This window comes from Thunnus albacares, chromosome 22, assembly GCF_914725855.1.
Source record: "Thunnus albacares chromosome 22, fThuAlb1.1, whole genome shotgun sequence".
In the NCBI taxonomy this organism is placed as follows: Eukaryota; Metazoa; Chordata; class Actinopteri; order Scombriformes; family Scombridae; genus Thunnus; species Thunnus albacares.
Window position 1 is genome coordinate 15,917,977 of NC_058127.1, and position 21,741 is coordinate 15,939,717.

Here is a 21,741-nt window from a genome sequence, read left to right on the forward strand (position 1 = left end):
TAAATATAACACTAACAAAAGAAAAACACCAGTTATTTTTGCTTTTGCAGAATTTACAGTATATTAGGTCTGAAAAATACACAGCTCAAAAAGTATGTAATCTAAACACAATATAAATGTTATGGAATCTCTTTGTCTGAGATCAAACTCAAATTTTAAAGGTTAACATGGTGCAACATCTCAGACTGACTGACTGACTGTAAACAAGACTACCACTGGAGGGACTTAAGAGACCACTGAGACCATAACAAGAACTGAGTAACAGGTGAACTACATCATGCTACACTGGCTTTTCTGGGTATGTATAGCACACTATCTCTGTGACCTGCAGTAACACACAAAATTCCCTGGACAGCCATTACTGCCTTCCCCGACTAGTGTGTTCCTTCTCTGGTGGCCTCTGCACTGAAAATTATCTTCCAAATGAATTCACAGAGGATTCTTGTGAATGTCACGCAACCTGTTTGCCCATGGCATGAGGGGCCTGTTTACCCCCTCTTGGGAGGGTAAGTGTTATGATACTGTCAGACTTCAAAATGGTGTTAGGGGTTCTGCTGCGTATCCCTTCTGTCATAAAACAATGCCATGATGGAGCAGGATGAAGTGTAATTAGAAGAGACAACAAGTGACAAGGGCAGCTGTGGGTGGGTTTTAAGATAGAGAGTGATGCACCGGGGATGAGCAAAATGATTTGTACAGTTGACATTTATGTGATTTATGTTAGCACACATGGGATCAACAAAATAATGTTAACACTTCATTAAAAGAACTTTGAAATGAAAAGGGGGTTTATATTAAGTTGCATGTTAAATAGTGGGATTTGACCCCCTGTCCATATTTAGAGGGAAATTAGTTGATTAATTGATAGTCAGAAAAGAAATTGGCAACAATTTTGATAACTGATTAATCATTCAATTACTGAAATGTAAATATATTATTTTCTGTCTTCTATGATAGTGAATGATAAGATATAAATAATTTATTGCTTGCAGTAATAACTTCATTTGAGCTTCATTCACCTTACTCAAGTAAACACTGCTGCTCTTTTTCACTTTGGTTTGTCTGTCTTTATTTTTTCCCCTTAATTTTTTGCACTGTTTTCTATGATTACTGAAAATAATTTTGCTGTTGTTTTGATAGACGGACCTACAGTTTGGGCACAGCTGACTTTTGCCCTATGTAGAGCTGTACAAGCAGTGTTCATACTTGTGATGAGATTACTTACGGGTTAAATTTCTTCTCTATGAGCTGTTAACATTAGTAACAATACAGAATACATAAGGCAAAGCCCCAGATTTGTAGGCCTATATTATGCTATATTTATATATAGCCTACTTAATATTATATCACAATTAGACAACAAAATAAAGCAATGGAATGTGAATTGAGCAGCAGCTTTGTCCTGCTCTTCACTGCACTTGGGGACGTTTTCTCATTTAACATTTTACCAAATTCAGCAGTTAGTCTTTGACATTGATGTCAAACTCAAACATGGCTAATGTTTATTTGAAAGTGACTTAATTTCAATTAAGCATACACCTCACCTTTACATGTTTTGTCCAGGTAACGTATGTTTTGGAGCATATCATTAGTTTTGTTTTCCAGTCATACAGCCAGGTACTCCAGTCAAATTCATGGAAGCAGGGGCCACTTATCCGCAGATAGTTAGCTGCCTTTTTCAGCTTGATTAGCCATCTTTTTAACATGACATGTATTTACATATTTCTTGGTCGCCTGTCAAAGTCCTATCTTCCATTTCTGCAGTGAAGAATTTGTGACACATCGTTCACTTTGTTATTTGGCAAAGCAGGTTGATTGACATAATCCAGCAGAAATATTGGTTAAATTTTATTACTTGACAGTTTTGGGGCCAACTTTCTCGAGCAGATACACTAGTCAAACAGGTCAAAATGTCAAAAGCCACTAGCAACATTTAGGGTATATACAAACTAAAGCTAATGCAACACTTTTCTAGAATAACTGCCTTTTCATGAATATGGAAAGAAATCCCATATTCATAAAATGACATGAATTTGGATAATATATATATATATATATATATATATATATTACAGTATTTTGTGTTCTTGATTGTTTTCAATACAGATAAACAATAATAATAATAATAATAATAATACCAAAATATTTCAAGTGCACCTGCCCCACTTTTTCCAAACAAAACTTTCTGGAACAAAAAAACACTGATGCCTCTGCCAAGTTGTTGGTAGGTGGGGGTGTAATATGTTTGCAAAGTCCATGTGCTAGAAAGAACGATAGATAAATGATAGATGTGTAATTTGTTCTACCCTAACAGGTGCAAGCAATAACCGCTAAGTGAGAGAAATGTCAATCAGGTTCAGTCTGCAATCGAGTCTAATCAACCAAAATTAAAGCAATTTTTAGTATTTCTCTTTAACATTAAATGCTCATTAGTAAATGTGCAGTAATCAAAATTAAAGAGTAAGAACACACTCAAATCCTGCAAGAACCCTCTCTCCCAGCATGCTTTAAAAATGCAACACATGAGTGGGCAGGGAAAACAACTCTGAGGCATGGCCTTATGGCTATGTGGTGTCAGTGATGTGGGGGTGTAGGGAAAGGGTGGACACTGTCTGACCACCACAGAGTGAAGTAACATGGACAATGGTCATGGACAAACTGGGGCCAGCTTTGTGGTATTCATACTTGGCATGGCAACATACAAAATATACCTCACAGTTAGGGAGGTGCAAGAGAATTTGGCCTAACTGAACTTTTAAATCCAAGTACACACAATATGTGCAGCCTGGTTTGATAAGATTTGATTGATAGTGGCCTGATAACAAACAATTACACCCTGATTGGTGCACAGACAAACGTGACATCACATTTTTTCAGCTGAGCCCTGACAACCTCAATCCACTTTGAAAAGCTCAACAACAAAAATACACAAACACAAAAACCCACAACTCTCTCATTTGAAATATACAAAACTACAACTGCAAGGCCTATGAATTGACAAACCCATCATTGATAATTATATGTTTGATAATGATGTAAGGTTTCACCAGGTTATGTGACCTTTTTTTTAATCAGTAACATTAAGTTGTAGCAGTACTGACCAAGTTTCTCAAGTACAACCACAGCCCAAAGTCTTGAACACTTTGGGCCCCAAAGTGGCAAACATTGACACCCCCCCAATCCCTCCCCACCCCTCCCCATCTTAAATCAATGTTATCTTGACTGAAAAAGCCAGAGAGGTATTTTCTTTTATGTGCTAAGGCTGTCAAGTTGTCCCAATACACAAAGCTGGAGATGACATTGATTCACCTTTCATTTGGAATTCTGCCAGGCATTCGGCCATTGATTTTTCACTAGGGGGATGAGATATGAAATGTGCCATTTTATATATCACATCTGAAATTCTCACATACTGTTGTTCACATGAGAAGCAGGTGTTTCTATAGCCACTAGCTCTCATTCGCACATAGATGGGTGACAAATTAAAGGACAAACCAACATAAAGGGTCTTAGTAAGGTGTTGGGTCACCATGTGCTGCCAGAACAGCTTCACTGTGCCTTGGCATTGATTCTACAGACTCTGAACTCTACTGGAGGCATAAACACCATTCTTCAAAAAGATATTCCCTCATTTGGTGTATTGATGATGGTGGTAGAGAGCACTGTCAAATGCATCAAAATGTCCCGTAGGTGTTCAACTGGGTTGAGATCTGGTGACTGCGAAGGCCAAATCATGTGATTCACATCATTTTCATACTCATCAAACCATTCAGTGACCCCTCGTGTCTTATGGATGGGGGCACTGTCATTCTGAAAGAGACCACTCCCATCAGCATAGAAATGTTTCATCATAGGATAAAAGTGATCACTCAGAACAACTTTGTATTGATTTGCAATGACCCTTCCCTCATGGGTCAATATATGTGCGCTGTCCAACACAATTTTCTACCCTATTTACTGATGTCTTTCCTATAGATCGGAATGCAGATGTCACTTAGTCACTGTTCCTATTGAAACACCAGACAGTTGAGCAGTTTTTGTGACTGAGGCTCCTGCCAACGATGAATCCTCTTTCAAAGTCACTTAGATCTTTTTCTCTGGCCATCTTGATACAGAATCAGAATCAACTGGGCCTGCTCAGCATTTTCATACATGCCACAGAGCATAATTGGATGTTCACTGCTTAATTGTACCATGCAGTGCATCTGTGTGGAAGCATCTGCATTCAGTATGTTTTCTCCACTCATTTATTCAGGTTTTTCCTTTAATTTGTCACCCGTCTTGTATACACGCACATGCAGACTCACGTCCTCACACAAACCAACCGTGGACACACATATTGCTGACATGAATGGCAGACAACGCTTTTCCAATACCGTCTCCTCAACCAGACAGCTCACAAATGGACACTGGTCCTTATCAGCACATCCACAACATCTGTACTCCATTTCCCCTCCTGTGCTACACTGTTGTAAGGATCTTTTCTGTGGAATTGGATGTACCATCATCATACAGGACAGGAATAGACTGTAGACTAGCATGTAAACTAACAAAAGATCACATACTCTGTTAAGTCTGTTCACTGTGCAGAAATATCAAAAATGTGTTTTGAATACAGAAAAAAGACAAATTGGAGTGAGGAGAAATATATTAGAGGAGTTTAATTTTCATTTATATTAAGGATAAAAAAAATCAGTTATGGGTTAGGAGATGGGCGAGTTAGAGAGGGGGGAGTGATGCAAGTGCAGCGGACATCACCCTTAACTGTCAGCAACAAGGATATCTCCAGTCACACAGATCATTGAATGAAATGTCTTCCTCAGCGGGGCTTGGAATGAGCTATTCCTTCCATCATAAGCATGTAAATGTTAGTTAGTAAACATTCTATTTGTCAAATATCTTAATCCACTCTGATAACCTGTGAAATAAATACATATATTCAGGATGGGTGTGTCCTCCTTTAGTATCATTAAACCTCAACTAAAGCATCTTGACAGTGTGACAGGTTTCAAAATAAAGTTCTTGCACCTATACTGTATTTTGATAATTTCTTTGGGGCTACAAAGTGCTCTACTTTAGGAATATTGAACACATGTCAACACTTGGTTTGTGGTTAGGGAGGTGAGAACAAAACCATTAGCAATTAAGAATTTCAATCTAAAGTCTGATGGCCTAGTCAGTAAAATCAATATACACTTGTGCTAGTCAGAATATTCTCAGTTGGATAAACAGCGCAGCGTGAATAAGGGATATTTTGACTTTAAAATATTATACACTGACTACAATCTTTGTATGTGCCAGTAAATATCTGTGTGTCATAACACTGTAAGTATCCCGAGTCAATGGGAAGTGAGCAGCAGTGCTTCTTGTTCACCATGGCATTTTGTGCCATGCAAGCATGTTCCTGGGCAGCATCAAAGGCCCGGGTTGGCTTATGAGCTTGCGTAACAACTCATTAATAAAGTGGATAGGGGCCAGAGTCACATCTTCAGCACATTTCATGAACCTGCCCGGGTTTGCAAATGCCAGTCAACGTGATGCAGCAGTGACGGCCAGAGCACTTTCTGTCCACCCAAGTCATATCTTTAAGTGAAGATCCATGCTTGAGCATATGGGCTAGAGAAAGTGTCGTAGCTGCAGGTCCCCCCCTCCATCTTTTGATGCAAGATCCAGGCTGTAATAAGAGGAGCCACACATCTCTGGCAATTTTTCACAATGACTCAGCCATCAATCACAGTGCCAGCTCTGTAGAAAGGGGCTGAATTTCTCCTTTTCTTCCCGCAATAGTTTACATGCAGGATACACTTAAAATAGGCAGTGTATGAGTAGAACATGATTTCAGAGAGATTGTGACTGCTTATCACACAGTATTACAATGGGTTTATCAGCCCTGTGGAAAAATTAAATGAACCACATGCATTAATTCCCATTTTTAATATACTTCTTTATCTGTGTAGGGTTGAAATAATGGGTTTAGGAATGTTCATTTGTTTCATTTTCACTATGCAATGTTCAAAATCAAACCAGCTTCTAATTTGTGAATATTTCCCTCCAATAAACATAAGTACGAGTATATTAAAAACCTGCATTAAGCAATATTCTTGATATTAACATTGAATCAAGTGACTTTGCATAATGAAAAAAGATCACCTCTTGTAGCTGTCAGCTGTAGTGGTAAGTGGACATGTTTGTTCATACAGCTCTAAAAAATTATAGTTTATTTGGGATTTTTTTGGAGTTGTTCTGGCCCCTATTGGTTAATAATTCTTTAAAATACACTGCTTCTTTGGTTTGCGTCAATAGAAATAGTTACAATGTGGACTGAAGAAGTGAACATTGATACACAAGTGTTGCTAAGGTAATTAATATGTACTACTTACATGTGCATATTTTTATATACTTTTTAAAATTGAAATGATTGAAAATTACCATTCAGCTTTTGACAAGTTTCACTTTTCTGAACAGTTAGCTTGTAGGACAGAGCATACTTATCTCTCCTCTTGGCCCCTGCCGGGATGAACGGTCGAGATTCTTTCATCATTCCTGCACAGCTCATCAAACTCATGTTAAACATACAGTATCTGCAAGGAATTCATTGGTTACACCAGCAATGATATTGAAATATTTATTACATCTTATGAAATCACTGCTTCTATTGTAAAGCAGACCAGAGCATACAGAGCACATCCACTGTTGCTGGGCCAAAATTTATTTGGCACTAAAATGGACAGAGGGCTAATGAGGGATTAACTGATAATTTAAAAAAAAAAAAAAAAAGATCGTTCCATCATTTAGAGGTCCTTTGCCGTTGTCCATATAAAAGAGTTCCCAAGACCCAGACAAAACACCAGAACTTTTGTGTAAGCTAAGTGATAAATCTTAATCAGTAATTTATTTGTTGGCAAACAAGTTTCACTGTTACAACAAATATTAGTTATGAGGTCATTCAACTAGGAAACCAATACAAAAAGGAATAAATAAGAAGCCATAATCATAGCCAATAATAAAAAAATGTATCTGTGCCACTAAACTTACTTCCATCCTCCATTTTATTACTGTTTATTTAAACAAATAAATAAATATATTTTCTCCTTGAGGAAGAAAAAGAAAAACACTTCCAGTTTTTCTCACTCCAAAAGCTCTTTCTTTAATAAGTAAAACAGCCATCTTTCTTTTTTGTACAAGTGCCTATAGTGCTCATCAAAGTTTAACTGGTTCTCTTTCTGAGAAGCACAAGTGTTTTCTGAATGCCGGTAAGAGTTGCACAATGCACTATGAACCTTTCTGAGGGACACCTCATGATTAACTTGGACTGATTCGGTCTCATTGATGATCACTGAATCAGAGCTCTGCTATCTACACAGTTAAAAAAAAGGGAAAAGAAAAGAAACGGAAACAGATAATAGACCTGAAAGCAAAGGTGAATACGTTGCACAAAAATGCCTGTACGCTAAGTGTTTTGTTGTGATATTTTTTGTGTTATTTTGTTTCTATTTCGATGGTCATTTCTTGGAAAGTGATAAAAGAGGAAAACAAAAAACGGACTGGTACCAGAAACCCAGAGAGGCCAGCACAACAGAACAAAATTGCTCCTAACCACTACATTTACAGAGACAAAGGGTTTGCCTGGAACAAAAAAAGCATACTATTATGTGCAATGCTAGTTATCTGTACAATTACATAGAAATATTTCATAATTCTCTTATTAGTTTTTTTCTCCCTCTTTTAACAACTGTTATTACAGTAAAATGAAAGAAAAAAAGAACAGCTATGCTTGAAAGCATACGATCAATAATTCCTTCATGGTAATTGTTCAAAATGTGTTTTCTTTTTTTTTTGTCTTTTTTTTTTCATTGAAGGGACACTTCAGCAAACAAAATGTGCTGCAACTCACCAAAGAGGAAGAAAATCTTTCAAAAAGTCAATATGGATACAGAAGTATAATAAAATAGTCCTTTTTTTTAAATTCCCCATTTATTCTGGTGAAGTCTACAGTTTAGACTTGTATAGTTTGGGGCTATGCAGTTCCTTTTGACTGTCACACTATATCTCTGAGACCTAAAAATCCTGTGTGAGCAATTGTCTCTTTTCACACTGAGACAAAACACGCCAAACCACACAGGGTTGGAGGGGGGTGGGGGTGGGGGGGGGACACAACATCAACAGATTCCCGCATTGTCTAACCAAATATAGTCACATATTCGCCCCCATTCGTAGCAATTATTATCCTGTTCGTGGTCAGTAACAGCGAGAGTACAGTCACTTGCTCCGCCTCAGTCTTCGGGACACAGAATAAAAAGAAAGGCTACCACTGCCAACGACTGATGGAACAAGGGGGACACAGGAAAGAGAAGAGGACTACGGTGATAGGAGGGACACTGGTGGGGTTTTTTTTGTGGGCCTATAGGCTGGTGACCAGGTGCGAGGGCTCCTGGTGGGCTTCCTCGGGTGATAGATCCTCTTTGTTGGGGGGCACGATGAAACCATCGCTGCTGCCTCGCCCTAGCTGGTAGTAGGAGTGCAGCTGATGAAGGTGATTACGTGAACCCAGGTTGGGCATGCTCTTATAGTAAACATCATCCGAACTGGCCTCTGGGCTCTTGGCATCCCCGGCGTCCTTGGAGCCGTCAGCAGATTCTGCAGACACGTCGGGCAGGCCGGGCAGCATGGGCATGCTGGTGTAGAGAGAGTCTCTCTGGTGATTGTGGGTGGGTGACGAGCCCTCATCCTCGGTGTGCTCGTTGGTAAGTAAGGGAAAGAAACTTTCGCTGTTCTCCTGGGGGATCCTCCTTCGAGACGAGGAGGAAGTGGTGGCGGATGAGAAGGGGTGGTGGGGCAGTGGGAGGGGTGGCGGCACTGACTGGTGGAGGTGATTATGAAGGTTGTCCACCGCCTGCAGGGACGGGGGCGGTCTTTGAGGCAACAGAGGGGCATTAGACTCCTCGCGGATTAACTCCAGGCCCAGGCCTTCGTCATGGTGCGGACCAAAGGTGGTGTGGTCATCTAGGCTCAGCGCGACATTCATGCCCATCCCCACTCCCAAGCCCATCCCGTAGCCACTGTCCTTGCCGCCGTTGCTAACATTATTGACCAGCTTATTCATTAGGTTCCGGTTTTGCTCGGTTGAGCGCTCGTGGGAATTGTTGAGGTAGGAAGGGATATAATTGGAGGTGAGCTCTTTCAGGATCTTCTTTTCCAGGGTAGTCTCCTTGTGGTTATAGCCCCGGTCAATGATCTGAACACAGTCACTCATGTACTCTGCGCTAGCGATGCTGTAGCTGTTGCCATGGTTACCATTCAGTGGTAGAGTATCCATGACACTTGTATCCCGGGCATTGTTCAGGATTCCCTCTGGAATGACAAACATGGGTTGGGTTGGGGGGTAGATTTGGCGCATGAGAAGGGTGAAATCTGATGCTATTGCCACAGCTACACAAATTACACCCACACATTATTAGGATTATGTAAGACATAAAGCACAGTATTTCCATTAAAAGCCTAGATACAGTAAATACAGACATCATACAAACTTACCTTGTTACCAAAAAGTATTTTCAAGGCCTAATTTAATTTTTATATTAAATTCAACTGATTCATATGGCAGTGATGAAAACACTGATATATGTGCGACACACACAACAACACAAAGCTCAAGCACAGCACAAAAACATAAAGCTTATACACTAAGTTCAAGCAAACAAAAGCAAAAAATCACAGCCATGCATAACATTTAAAGTAAAACACAAACCAGCTATACATTTGGACCCCAGCCATATTGTCCCATATGAGCATTGAAATATAACAAGAAGAAAATATTTACTGATGTCTGCTACATCCGTGTGAGCATAACTAGCCATCCCTCCAAATATGTACACATATTTCAGAATCAAACCACACTGGAAGGATGGAAACTTTCTGTTCTCTCTGTTGCATGAACATGTAGATTTCATATTTTATGAACATCAAAGCAATTTTTTGACGATAATTCAAACGACCTCAGACAAGGCCATCCAGCTTGTTAAAAGTGTCAAGACTGTAGTCTGACCTCTTGAAAATTTGACAAGATGCATTTCTGAGACCTTCAAGAAAGTGTATTGGCTCGATCAAAGTGAATGGTTAAAAAAAAATGTGTACATGAACAAAGGCACTGCTGTTCAATATTCACTGCGAAGAATACAGATCAATTTATATTGACGTGCCTTATGAAATGTTGAGGTAAGTCTGAATGTTGACTGTAATTGGATTAGTTTATTCAGAGTGTGATATCAAACGGGCCAATGGATATTTGCCCGCCTTGTCTTTTTTCACATCTAGTAGTGCAAACTAAAGTGAGCAGTGATAATCAGTTAGCTAAACTGAATTTTACAGGTCTATTTGAAATGGTGAGGGCCTTTGTAATATTACTTCCAAAGGGAATGACATTTTTTTTCATTACCCCTTTGTCAGCACCGAGTGAAAAGAAAGTAAAGCCAAAGTCAATTACATTTGATAAGCAATGTTTAGTTTGACTCCCATACTTGTCTCTCTGTAGGGCTCTTTTAGGGACAGCATGAGGGAAAGGAAAGAAGAAAACACAATAAGCATAACAGTGACAGGTAAAATAGAAATGTGCACATACAGTATGCTGATGACGCATCAAGATAATGTTTCTGGAATGCAATTGTTTTATGTCACCATGTAAATTCTGTGTACCCACAGAAAGAACCACAACATATCTGTTAACAAATATAGAAGAAAAGATTTTTCGCTATAACTTTGCAGGATCCAGGGCATAAAATATGGCAGAGGTACTTGAGCGTCAAACGCAGCAGTAAATCTAGTGTTGCATTAGCATTTTTATCCTTCCAGATATTTCTTTTACATCTATAGCGATGTAAGTGAATTATAGCCTTCTGTCATGAGCTTGAATGCAGCACTTGTACTGCATGCATAAATTATCCACTGATCAAAGCTCTCTGTAAGTTTTACACAAGTTTCTCAGTTTTACAGACTCGCAAAGTTACGGCAATCTCATATTGACTGCTGAGAGTTGGAATAATATAAAAACAGCTTTTTCACAGAGAAAAATTGCAGTCTTACTGATCCTAGAATAAAGTGGATTGCTCATTGAACAGAGATGGTTTCAAATACTCAGATTATATATTTATCTTATTACATACTACTGTAAATATCAGATATTTGCATTGGTAAGTCCTTCGCCACAGTCAAATTCATCCCTCAAAAAACCGCAAAATAACATGTAGATCAAATTTACATTGACTTCACCACCCACATTTTGAATACAGAAACTTGCAGTTCTTACATTTAAAATTAAAAGGCAGTTTGTTTGTAAAATATGGAACTTTACAAAAAATCCTGAAAAGAGGGTTTTAAACTGAACTATTTATGCCTTAAAATCAGGATTTACAATAACACTGAGAGAATCAAATTAAAGGCAATCTTCATCTCGCTCTTCAGAGTATTCTTTTTCACGCAATATAAATGATTTGCATTTGTGATTTTGACATTAGATTCAGTGAAGATTATTGCAGAACAATGTTTGACAATCCAACAGCAGCATTAAAATAAAAGAAATACTTAAACTAAAAACAGAGAGACAGAAGACATGGCACACAAGCTTTACTTACAACATTAGAGCACATTTAAAATTAATGACTGGTGATGTATCCGGCTCCTTATGGGCAAGATTCCTGATTTTGGAGGATTTCCTCATTTTCACAATTTCCATGTCAGCCAAGGTAGGGTATGAGTGAGAGTGACTCTTGTGTTTGTATGAAACCAAATGTAATGCCCTGTGCAGAAGCCGAAATACAACCCCAAGTAAAAAGCCAATAGCAACACATTTGTGATAAAGCTTTAGTTTTTTTCGATGCTAACACACAACATCTAGAGCAGTGTTTTTTAATTAAAGTCCTGTAAAAACCCTCAAGGGTTTACACTGGCATTTCAGCTTAGCATAAGTCCATGACTTTAAAGTTGCTTTCAGTTCCTGAGCAGGAAAAAAGATGTGCAACCTCAGAGGTTGTCCAGGACCAGACATGAAAAAACACTGCCCTAGCCACAATGTTAAAGAATGAAAAGAAGCTAGCACACCTTGTGTGTTGTACATGCCCAGAGGGTTGTTATAGACTGCCGATTCCCCAAGCAATGTATTATAGGGATTGTTAGTGCCATGAGGACGTAGGAGTGCATTAGGGATAAGATGGTTAGCCATAGCCCCTGGAGCAGCCAGAAAGAGACAGAGAGAGTGAGACAGAAAAAACAGAGGAGAACAAGAGCAGAGAGACAGAAAAGGTATAGGTGGGTGGATAAATTGAGATATAGACAGAGAGAAAGAGAAAGAACATACATATCAGTTGGGCAGATGCAGCTGAGCAATGACAGCCATTAACATTCAAATGATCACATGATCATTAATATGAGGGGGTTTTGCTACATGAAAGTGGCAGAGCTGAACTGACATGGCTAATGGGACCGATGGAAAGTGTGTTAATTGTATAGTTTAATGCTGGCCATTAGTGTTGAACCCGTTTTTTGTGCTCCACATTCAGGCAGCAAACACGCGTTAACAGACATAAATTACAAAGAAGCACTGACAAGGCCAACACAACACAGAGTGTAACATTTCTAGACTCAAACAGAACAGAATACAGTTATAACTCAGGAAACCGTTGGTCTTTGAGGCTCCAAATTCTTGTAATCGAACATTTGCTCCCCTTCAAACAGCTATTACTATCATAACTTAGCAACTGTAACTAAGCAAGGGAGGCCTGTCAAGCTTTTTAGATTTCTTTGCATGTTGAAGTGGTTTGCATGGGGAGATACTTGGCACTTGAAGGGTGTTTTCTAACCTTTCAAAAACCAAAAACACACGAATAAGATCTTTGTGGAGGATGGATTAAAAGGATTCACAATTTTTCGAGTGTGTCTTAAAACAACAGTCAGGTGCCCATGTGAACACTGAAAAAGGTTTTGCTCGCTGTAATCATTCCTCCTGTTCATACTGGCTATTCAAAGATCCACTTCAAATATGCTTTCAATGTAGGTGATGAGGGCCAAAAACCACAGTGTGTCCACACAGTCATTTTGTGCAAAAATGCATTTAAAAGTTTATCTGAAGTTTATATGACGCTTCAGCAGTCTGAGTTAGTCGTATCAAGTGGATATCTGACACATTTACAGTCTTTTTGGCATCAAATTCCATCTTTGTGTTTCCCTGTTGAGCTGCGGTGGAAGTTTAGTAACAAAAAGAGGGACTCTGGCACTAAAAAGACTGTAATGTTGAAAGATATCTACTTGATTTGACTAATTTGGACGGCTGAAGCTTCATATTAGCTTCAGATAAACTTTTAAATACATTTTTGCACAGAAGGAGGCCTGTGGATTTTGCCCCCCATCACTTACATTGTAAGTGCATTATGAAGGGATCTTCTGATGGCCAGTATGAACAGGAGGAATGATTACAGTAAGAGTAACTTATTTCAATGTTCAGTTGGGCTCCTGACTGTTGTTTTAAGACAAACTTGAAAAAATGGGAACCCATCCTTTAACAGTGTGTGTGTTTGTCTGCTCTAAGATGCAATTGTTAGCATGTCTGGTTAACTAGCTTACAACCTGCAGTAACTAAGCATTACTCCCATGGCCAAAGAGCATATCATAAACTAACTAAATTAGCTTGTGGGGTTACATGTTACGTTCAATATAAGCCTCGTTCACAAGTATTTCTGCACTGTATGGAAGCCAGATCTGGATGCTGTCAGTTTGGGGTAATGTTAGTGTCTGTCATCGTGCTCTTTAGTGGTTTTGGGAAAGTTTACATCCCAGCAACCCCACCCAAAATAACCAGATAGTGTTGTTTGAAGTTGATGCTGAAGTGAAAACACAAAATAACTGTCTCATTATTACATTTTCCCTATCATACTTTTCAACCAATTTGTGAAAATGTTAGCTTAATTAGCCCGCAAGCAAAATCAGTCCTTGGAGAAGCCTGCTTTTATTACCTCTGTCTAAAACCAAGGACCACTTGTTTCAAAAATTCATTTTGAGTTGAAAATCTGCTACGTTATCATTGTAAACACCATGCCAGACGGAAGTTTGATAGGCATAGCAAGAAGGGCAGAGCTTAGTGAGGGGTCAAATGCTGCACTATTATTATTGCTTATGGCATTGGTAATTTTATGAGCTAAAGTGGGATGATATTACCTTTTCTCCAAAGAGCAAAGTTCCCATTTTGTCTGATTTTCTGATGTGCTGCTGCAGAAATAACCTCTGAATGAAGTGATATGTCCTCTCTTTAGTCTAGATGGTCATTACTTTGTTTAAGTGGCGCCTCCTTCGCGCGGAACAGAATAGATGCTCATTTTCTGTTTATGCGATACATGTCCTCAGATAACTCGCTGCCAGGATCTTACCCGAATGACTCATCACGTTCTCAACCACATACTACTACACCAAAGTAACCTCCCCAGTCTGAGCTCTGTGATTAGCAGCAGATTTGAAGGCTGCAATCTTAAACATGAATGGTGCGCATTCCCTGATGTTTGTTTTTCTTTGCTGGAGATAAAAATAATTTATTTTCAAGTATTTGAATACATTATGCAGGATATCAAGTATGCTGAAAATATTTGTGACTTGCATTCATTTCCTGTTTACAAGATTTTTTTTCCCCCCACGACAACATGATATGGTATTATTTTTAAATAAAACCAGATTCGAGGCTTATGAGGGCAAAACATGCATGCGCTTCAAGTATGCACTATGCCAGAGCAGGTAAACATCTTTTATATGAGGTACAAGTATACAGCAATTAGTTCCTCTGGCAAGGAGTACTGTTCTTTTCTAATGCTCTGAATCTGTCATACCAACGGAGAAAGACTTTTATATTACCTCCCCATCTTGTAGAAACTTCCTCTGTACTTCCTGACAGTGTTGTAAATGCAGAAATCTTTTCTATCTTAGCAGACTCCCCTTAATGACATTTGAAAAGAATTAAAGTGCTGCTGATTTAGGCTTGTCTTTCAGTATTATTCTCATTTTTTAGTTAAGTTTTGAATTAATTAGGCACGTATTTATTATAATTTAGCTTGAAAATCAGAATGTTGTTTTGATTTGGAAGAAAAAAAAAAAACAAACTAATTATTTGTTGCTGTTGCACATTGCCCTAATTACAGTGTATCCCATAAACACCAGCCCCTTTTTGAATTCTCCCGATGACAGATCCCGCACTTATTGTGTCTGCATTTGATAAATTGGACAATTTCCAAAACCACACTGATTGTGTAGCAATAATCCTGAATGCTGGGATAAATTGAACATGCAACGCTATCAAGATGATTGCACGACTCCGCTCTCGAGGAGAGCACAGCGAGAGTGTCAGCTGCAAGCTCGCTCTCACGTGCGGGGAGACGGGGAGAAGCCGGGTGCTGAGAATGAAAAGGACAAATCAGCAAGAAATATTCCCTCCTCAACGCATAATTCCTTAATAACAACACGGCAGCAGCCACGGATAAGTGCAGTTCTATTTGCATCTGTTCCTTATGATACTTGTGATGGCAGAATGCACTTCCCGGCGCACTCTTGAGTTCTTGTGAGTGCTGTCTTTACCAGATCCAGCTTGGTAAGAAGCCAGGTGTATAAAATTGCGTTAATAATTTCTATCTCCGCCTTTTATCTTTATGGAAGATCCGTGTAGGCTTTTCCTCAACTCCGGACCTACTGCTCTACCTCCCGCCCCAAGTCAGCCTCTCCACAATGGATAAAAGATGTGTCTGTTGATGGCACTAAGCTGAGTACCTAATTATTGAGATCTTGACACTTCCTCCCTGTGTCGAACATTAATCCATCATTGTAACTCTGCATTAGTGTCTACGCAAGCAGGCGCCCAGAGCGAAGTTAGAGCGTGAGCAGTGTGGAACTCAAGCCCTCCATCAAGAGATGCGATGGTTGAGGAGGGAGAGTGTTAGGGAAGGATGCCAGCAAGGACAGTATTTGCTACTTGATGTCAGATGTAGTCTGGTGTCTACTTTCCGTGTAACCTGAGAGACTCTGAAGTTAAATCTATTGAGTGTGCTGCTGTCAAAGGCATCATGGTAAAATACTTTTTATTAACGTGATTCTGAGAGGGAATTCCACTGGATTGATTTTTAGGTTGTTATTCAGCATTTTTTCTGAGAGTATCAGCCTAGTTTCACTTTCAGGGCTGTTGCAGTAAGATGGCAAGGCATGGTAATGTTTTGGGGGGAAAAAAATGAAGAAATTGTTTTTCAGCCACTATTAAATATGTATGCACGACTATAATTGACATTAAAAACCTCCATTTTGTTTTGTACAATTTCATTTAGTCTATGATTGCGTTTTTTTCATTAAGGTTTGATTAATGTCTTCAAAAGCCTTTTTCAATGAATACTCTTTTTAATGGCTAGACGCTAGAAAAGATTTGTCGGTGGTACAAAATAACAGATATAATAAACAATTTTCTGTCGCAGTATGAGACCAAAAAAGGCTGTCATCCTTTCAATCTCTGCCTTGTATTCACAATCACATCCTCTTTTATCCAGGCAAAAATGTTTACACAAACTCGCCCAGCTATTTGTGTGCTACGTGGCTACTGACAGCAGTTTTGGTGCATTTCATTTCTAATGTTTAAAGTCCGTGTTAAGCAATGATAAATATGTGTTTTCACACCACAGAAAAAATTGTCATTAAACACCCAGCCAAATTTGACTGATTAAAAAAATCTCCAAGTATTTAAAATTAGGTTTCAAAATCATGGAAAAATTCTGAGCTCTGAAACACTGGGGGCGAGTCCGCTGAAGGAGTTGAAACCAACTAAACAGCCTCTGAACCTCTGAACTTAACAATTTCCTTTACACGGACTTTAAGAATTTGCTTCAATATTTGGTGAAAATTAACAGCTGAGTGGAGAAATGTGTCTTTTACTCGGGATTTTAATTATTTGGAAGCAAACTATTGTGAAATTACTTATTTGCCTTGACTTGCCTTGAGGTTTGTGGTTGAAAGCTTTACTTGGAAAAAAAAAAGTCTTTTGATACACCAGAGCCCCTGTGTCACATTGAGTGGAAAATGATTATAACTACCATTCAAGAAAAATAGTGAAGCTTTTGTGAAAAAATGCCTGTTAGTCCTGAAATCTTAGATGAAGGCCAGTGTATTGAGGAGTCATTCAAGAAAACATTTGCTGTGGGACCAAGTACCTCTGTTGAGTGACGCAGAGCTGTTGATGTCGCCGGTCATAAAAGAGGACTCAGACTGTTTTCTGACTGTGTCATTCCACATCCGACGGATACGGCTCTGCGGAGACAAACGACATGTCAAAACACGTCAGTATATTCACTCTGCACACTGTCAGCGATACAGATAAAAAGTTAAAGATGAGAGAAAAGTTAAATTAAATGAACATCACCCAGACACAAACAGTATTATTTGTTATGTTTCATTACAACTTTTTACCCACAATCACTCACTTAATTTTCTACACAATTATCAGGCAAAAAAGAGGCTGTCAGCTTGATACTTGTGTTTAAACCACGAAACATCTCAGCGACGGGGATAAGTAACCTCCAATTAAAGATGAGCATCAGTACTGGGATAGGTGAAGCCAATAATAAAGTCATCAGTCAAGCTCTCCGAATCAGTGTCTCGGGTTGCAAAGGCTCAATCCAAGAGAGTTCATCCTGGTTAATTATGATAGAGTCCCACGGGCTGTTGCACAAGCTAAGGGTCTGGATATCCATCCACAGAGCCGACTACTTTCTATCTTGTGCCAGAGGGGCTTGGCAGTGGAATTCAGATGAATATGGAAGAGGGTTGGTGATGTTGAAAATAACATAAATGTTTTGTGATGGAATAATCAACTTAAAAGATAATTACAGTTTATTACGACCTGTATCTTATTTTTGTAGTTTCGGTCATTATTCCTATTTTTAATAATAACATTGTACTCACCAAGTTCACATGGTAAACTTATTACCCAAAAACTCCCAAAACTTCTGACATCCCAGTGACAAAAGATGTCACTGGGATGTGTTTGTTGGCTGTCCTATCATCCAGTGATCATCTTGGTTGAGGAATATTTATTAAAATATGAAGCTAAAGCCAGCAAATGGTAGAGACTGGAAACAGTTAGCCTAGATCTGTTCAACAGTAACAGAAAAAGCCTACCAGCACCTATCATGTTTCTGTAATCCATACGATACCTAAAGTGTAAAAGCTACAAATTCACAGTTTTCCAGGGGAGATAATGTGCATGACTATTTCTTGGTTCCGAGCAGTTGCCAGGCAACCAGCAGAGCCTCCAGGAAGTTACTGCTCCCAGCCAAGAAATAGTCATAACCTACATAATCAACCATAACACAGATATCTCAGCTTTTGTATGTATTAAACAAATGAGATATAACATGTTAATTAGTGAACTTTAGACGTGCTAGTAGGTGGATTTTCTACCGTTGGACAGAGCAGGGCTGGCTGTTTGTCTCTGTTTCTGGTCTCTGTACTAACCTAAGCTAACCACATGCTGGCTGTAGCTTCATGGCATCAATCTCCTCATGTGTTACTGTTGGACAGAGCAGGGCTACATGTAGCTAGGCTAACTAGCTGCTGGCTATTGCCTTATATTTAATGGACAGACATGAGAGAGAGCAATCATCTCATCTAACTGCCATTAAGTGAATAAGTTCAGTATATTTCCCAAAATTGTGAACTTTTTCTTTAAATAAAGTTTTGGCATTCTTGTTCACTTTGTGCTGTATTTCCTGATTGAACTGTATGGTTGTTTTCAGGTGCAATGAGGGTGAACTGCCAACATTTTGGGTGCGCTCATTTTCAGTTTTAACTTCAAATACAGAAATTTAGATAATCTGGTTAAACTACTGGCTTGTTTGCAACATGTATTATCTTCTGACTGCTTGTGATTCTTGCCCCGTAGGACTGTGTTTTAGTGATGTTGTGCATTCCCAGATCTCAGTTATTACTTTGGTGAGTGCAATATTAGCGTAATCATAGAAACAATTGCAAAAACTCAAAAATAAGACCCTAGGTGCAAGAACTAGAATAATCCTTTCAAAATATGATTCACTTGTCACTTGTAAAGGAGGATGAATCCGACACCTGACACTGCACTCAAATATCTCTTTCGACTGTCATACCAGCAATTTTCCATGTGCAAAATAATAGCAAGGCCAAAGATAATCATGACAGGGCATCCAAAATAGTAAAGCCATGAATAAAAGCATTGCTTTCAAGACTTTGTTTTTCTTAAACACCTCAGACAGATTTCAGCTTAATTAAGTCATTGCCACAGCCATCAACATTAACTAAATTTGGAGCAACTGCCAATGTAGCTTAGTCAATCTCTTCCAGAAATTCACCATCGCAGGATGCCAGTTAGACTGTGAACATTTTTTTTTAATTCATAAAATCTTAATTATCACATCATAAATGATGTGGAAACTGCCCACGCAGAGGTGTTATGATCAATACTGCGCTCTCAGAAGGATATGTCGTTTTAGGCACTTCTGTGTCAACAGCGGATGACACACAACTCATACATTTTAACAGCAACACAGCTACTGACACAGCTGATCTCATTAACATACCGTTCGTCATGTTGTCCCCAGCACCGGAGACACAGATGGGTTGAGAATGACACTGCTATTTCGTCTTGTTTTTTTTGGGTTTTTTTTTTTTTTTTGGACAGATAAAAACTTCAACCATTCATAGCCGGTGGGTTAGAATGTACTTTGCTGATTACACATTCATTTAGAAGCCTGAGAGTTACAGCAGTAAACAACCACGTTTTTCTGAGTGTTTCCATTCCTGTCTTGCTCATATAAAGAGACTGAGCATGAGGTTAGAGCCATCTTGTCAAAGCACTGTGTATAATTAAAAGCTTTGATCTGTATGTGGAATCCAGCTTGTATCGTGGGTTGCCACTGCATGCTTGACTCTAAGGACTATTTATAATTGAACACTGGAAGGAAATCACACTCTTTGGAATATGGATATGATGTTCAATTATAGTGTATCATGGCGATTCATCCTATACTTCATGTCAATGTGGGAGGAATCCATTAACAATTTACTTTACAAGGAGACTTACCACAGAATACACACATTTTGGCAGAGACAGTGGATTCTGCATTTCTGAGCATGAACAAATTCCTCACAAAGCTTGAGCCAATACTTTAGTCAGCGTCACTGTATCAGTGTACAGCCCAGGCCTTCTCCCAATGCAAATGAATTGCAGACTGACTTCATATATTTAGAAACTGTTTAGATCAATGCACACTACATTTGCCTGCTATCAAGGATATATGCTGCACTTTCTTTGAAATCTATCATGCATACCTACACAGTCACCTTTGAATATTTTTCTCATTTGTTCTCTAAGGAGGAGCGCAGATTACTTTTTTTTTTTTGGATCAAGCCTTCTACCAGTGCAGGCTGAAATATTGGACAGCATGCACATACTGTATTTTAAGATACAATTCTGTGGCCATTCAAAACTACAAGGACATGAAATTGTGGTGTATTGGTAAGATGGTTAAGAAAGAAAAGGCAAAAACTAACAAAAGGTGAAGAAGAAAAGTGTTCTGCCACCTGTGAACCTGTAGAGTAACGTCCTGGAGCGCGAGAGGCAGTTCCCTTCCCAGAGCCGATGGAGCTCTCCACACTTTTGCCACTGCAGCAGTGAGTACGCAGGCATTTCCCATACTCCTTACGCACCTGGATGCAATGAAAACACAGTGAAAGCTTGTACACACAAACAATTAGACCAAATCCAGTGGTCACAATCTTAGGGCATTTTCACACTTGGCGTATCTGGAGATGCCTCTCCAGCATGTTTGCTGAAGCATGAAATGAATTTAATGATGGGCAGGTCAACTGATGTCACATACAATTTATAGGTGTTGGGAGCTTTTTTTTTTTTCTGAAACAGTTGTTGCCAGGTGTGAAGTCACACAGCACATCTTCAAACAAATGAATCCATACCTTCTTCTGTAGCACACAGTGGAAGATGAAGATGAACATTCCCTGCAGGGAGTTGAAGATGGTGAACAGGTAGGCCATGACCACGGTGCTCTCGTTGACATACATCAAGCCAAAGGCCCAGGTCAGGCCCAGCAGACAAAGCAAGGCAATGGCCCCAATCACCCATGATCTGCAATATAAAGAAATATCTTACAAACCATTTGACAAACTCATGATGTATATTCTGTTTAAAACTTCTGAAAAGGAGTGTAAATTTTGTGAGGATAAATGGGGGTTGGCTGATTTTAAGTTTGCTTTTAGTGAATTAAAAATGTAAAAAGTACAATCAAGGTTTGCCTATGAGAATGAGAAATGTCACAAAACAAATGAAATGACAAATGATGATGACAAATAAATGTAATCTTTATTTTCTGTTTTTTCCCTCCTCTTGGCTACCTTTTCCTTTCCTTCCTTGCACTCTTTCAAGTGATGCCATTGCCTATTTGAAAAACCCTAGATGATCATTAAACTGCAGATTCATATATACAATAATGGAGGTCTGTATAAATGAGAGGGAAACAAATATGGCATTTTCATTAGAAGACTATTTACATGAATATATTGCGTGTTGGATTCGATTGCCTGAGAGTTGAGATAGGTGTCTTGTAAATTCTTATTCAAGCTGAAAGGTTCAACTGAGATAAATGCTGATGGGAATGCAGAATCTATTAAGAATGAAGGACTCTATCTACA

The 21,741-nt window shown here is 38.9% G+C and overlaps 1 protein-coding gene across 13 annotated transcripts in view; it reads right to left on the reverse strand.

Annotated features, from left to right (window-relative positions):
* Positions 1-6,238: 6,238 nt before the first annotated feature.
* LOC122973443 (adhesion G protein-coupled receptor L3-like) overlaps positions 6,239-21,741 on the reverse strand; it is a 243,642-nt gene continuing 228,139 nt past the window's right edge. For 8 of the 13 annotated variants that reach the window (XM_044340968.1, XM_044340969.1, XM_044340972.1 and 5 more), the window contains 6 exons: positions 21,010-21,178; positions 20,617-20,742; positions 17,214-17,310; positions 12,094-12,219; positions 10,518-10,535; positions 6,239-9,351 (listed from right to left, as the gene is read on the reverse strand). In XM_044340968.1, coding sequence (XP_044196903.1) covers positions 8,402-9,351; positions 10,518-10,535; positions 12,094-12,219; positions 17,214-17,310; positions 20,617-20,742; positions 21,010-21,178 — 1,486 coding nt within the window. In that variant the 3' untranslated portion in view covers positions 6,239-8,401. The remainder of the gene's footprint in view (positions 9,352-10,517; positions 10,536-12,093; positions 12,220-17,213; positions 17,311-20,616; positions 20,743-21,009; positions 21,179-21,741) is intronic. The other 5 variants (XM_044340978.1, XM_044340977.1, XM_044340975.1 and 2 more) reach the window with 2 other exon arrangements.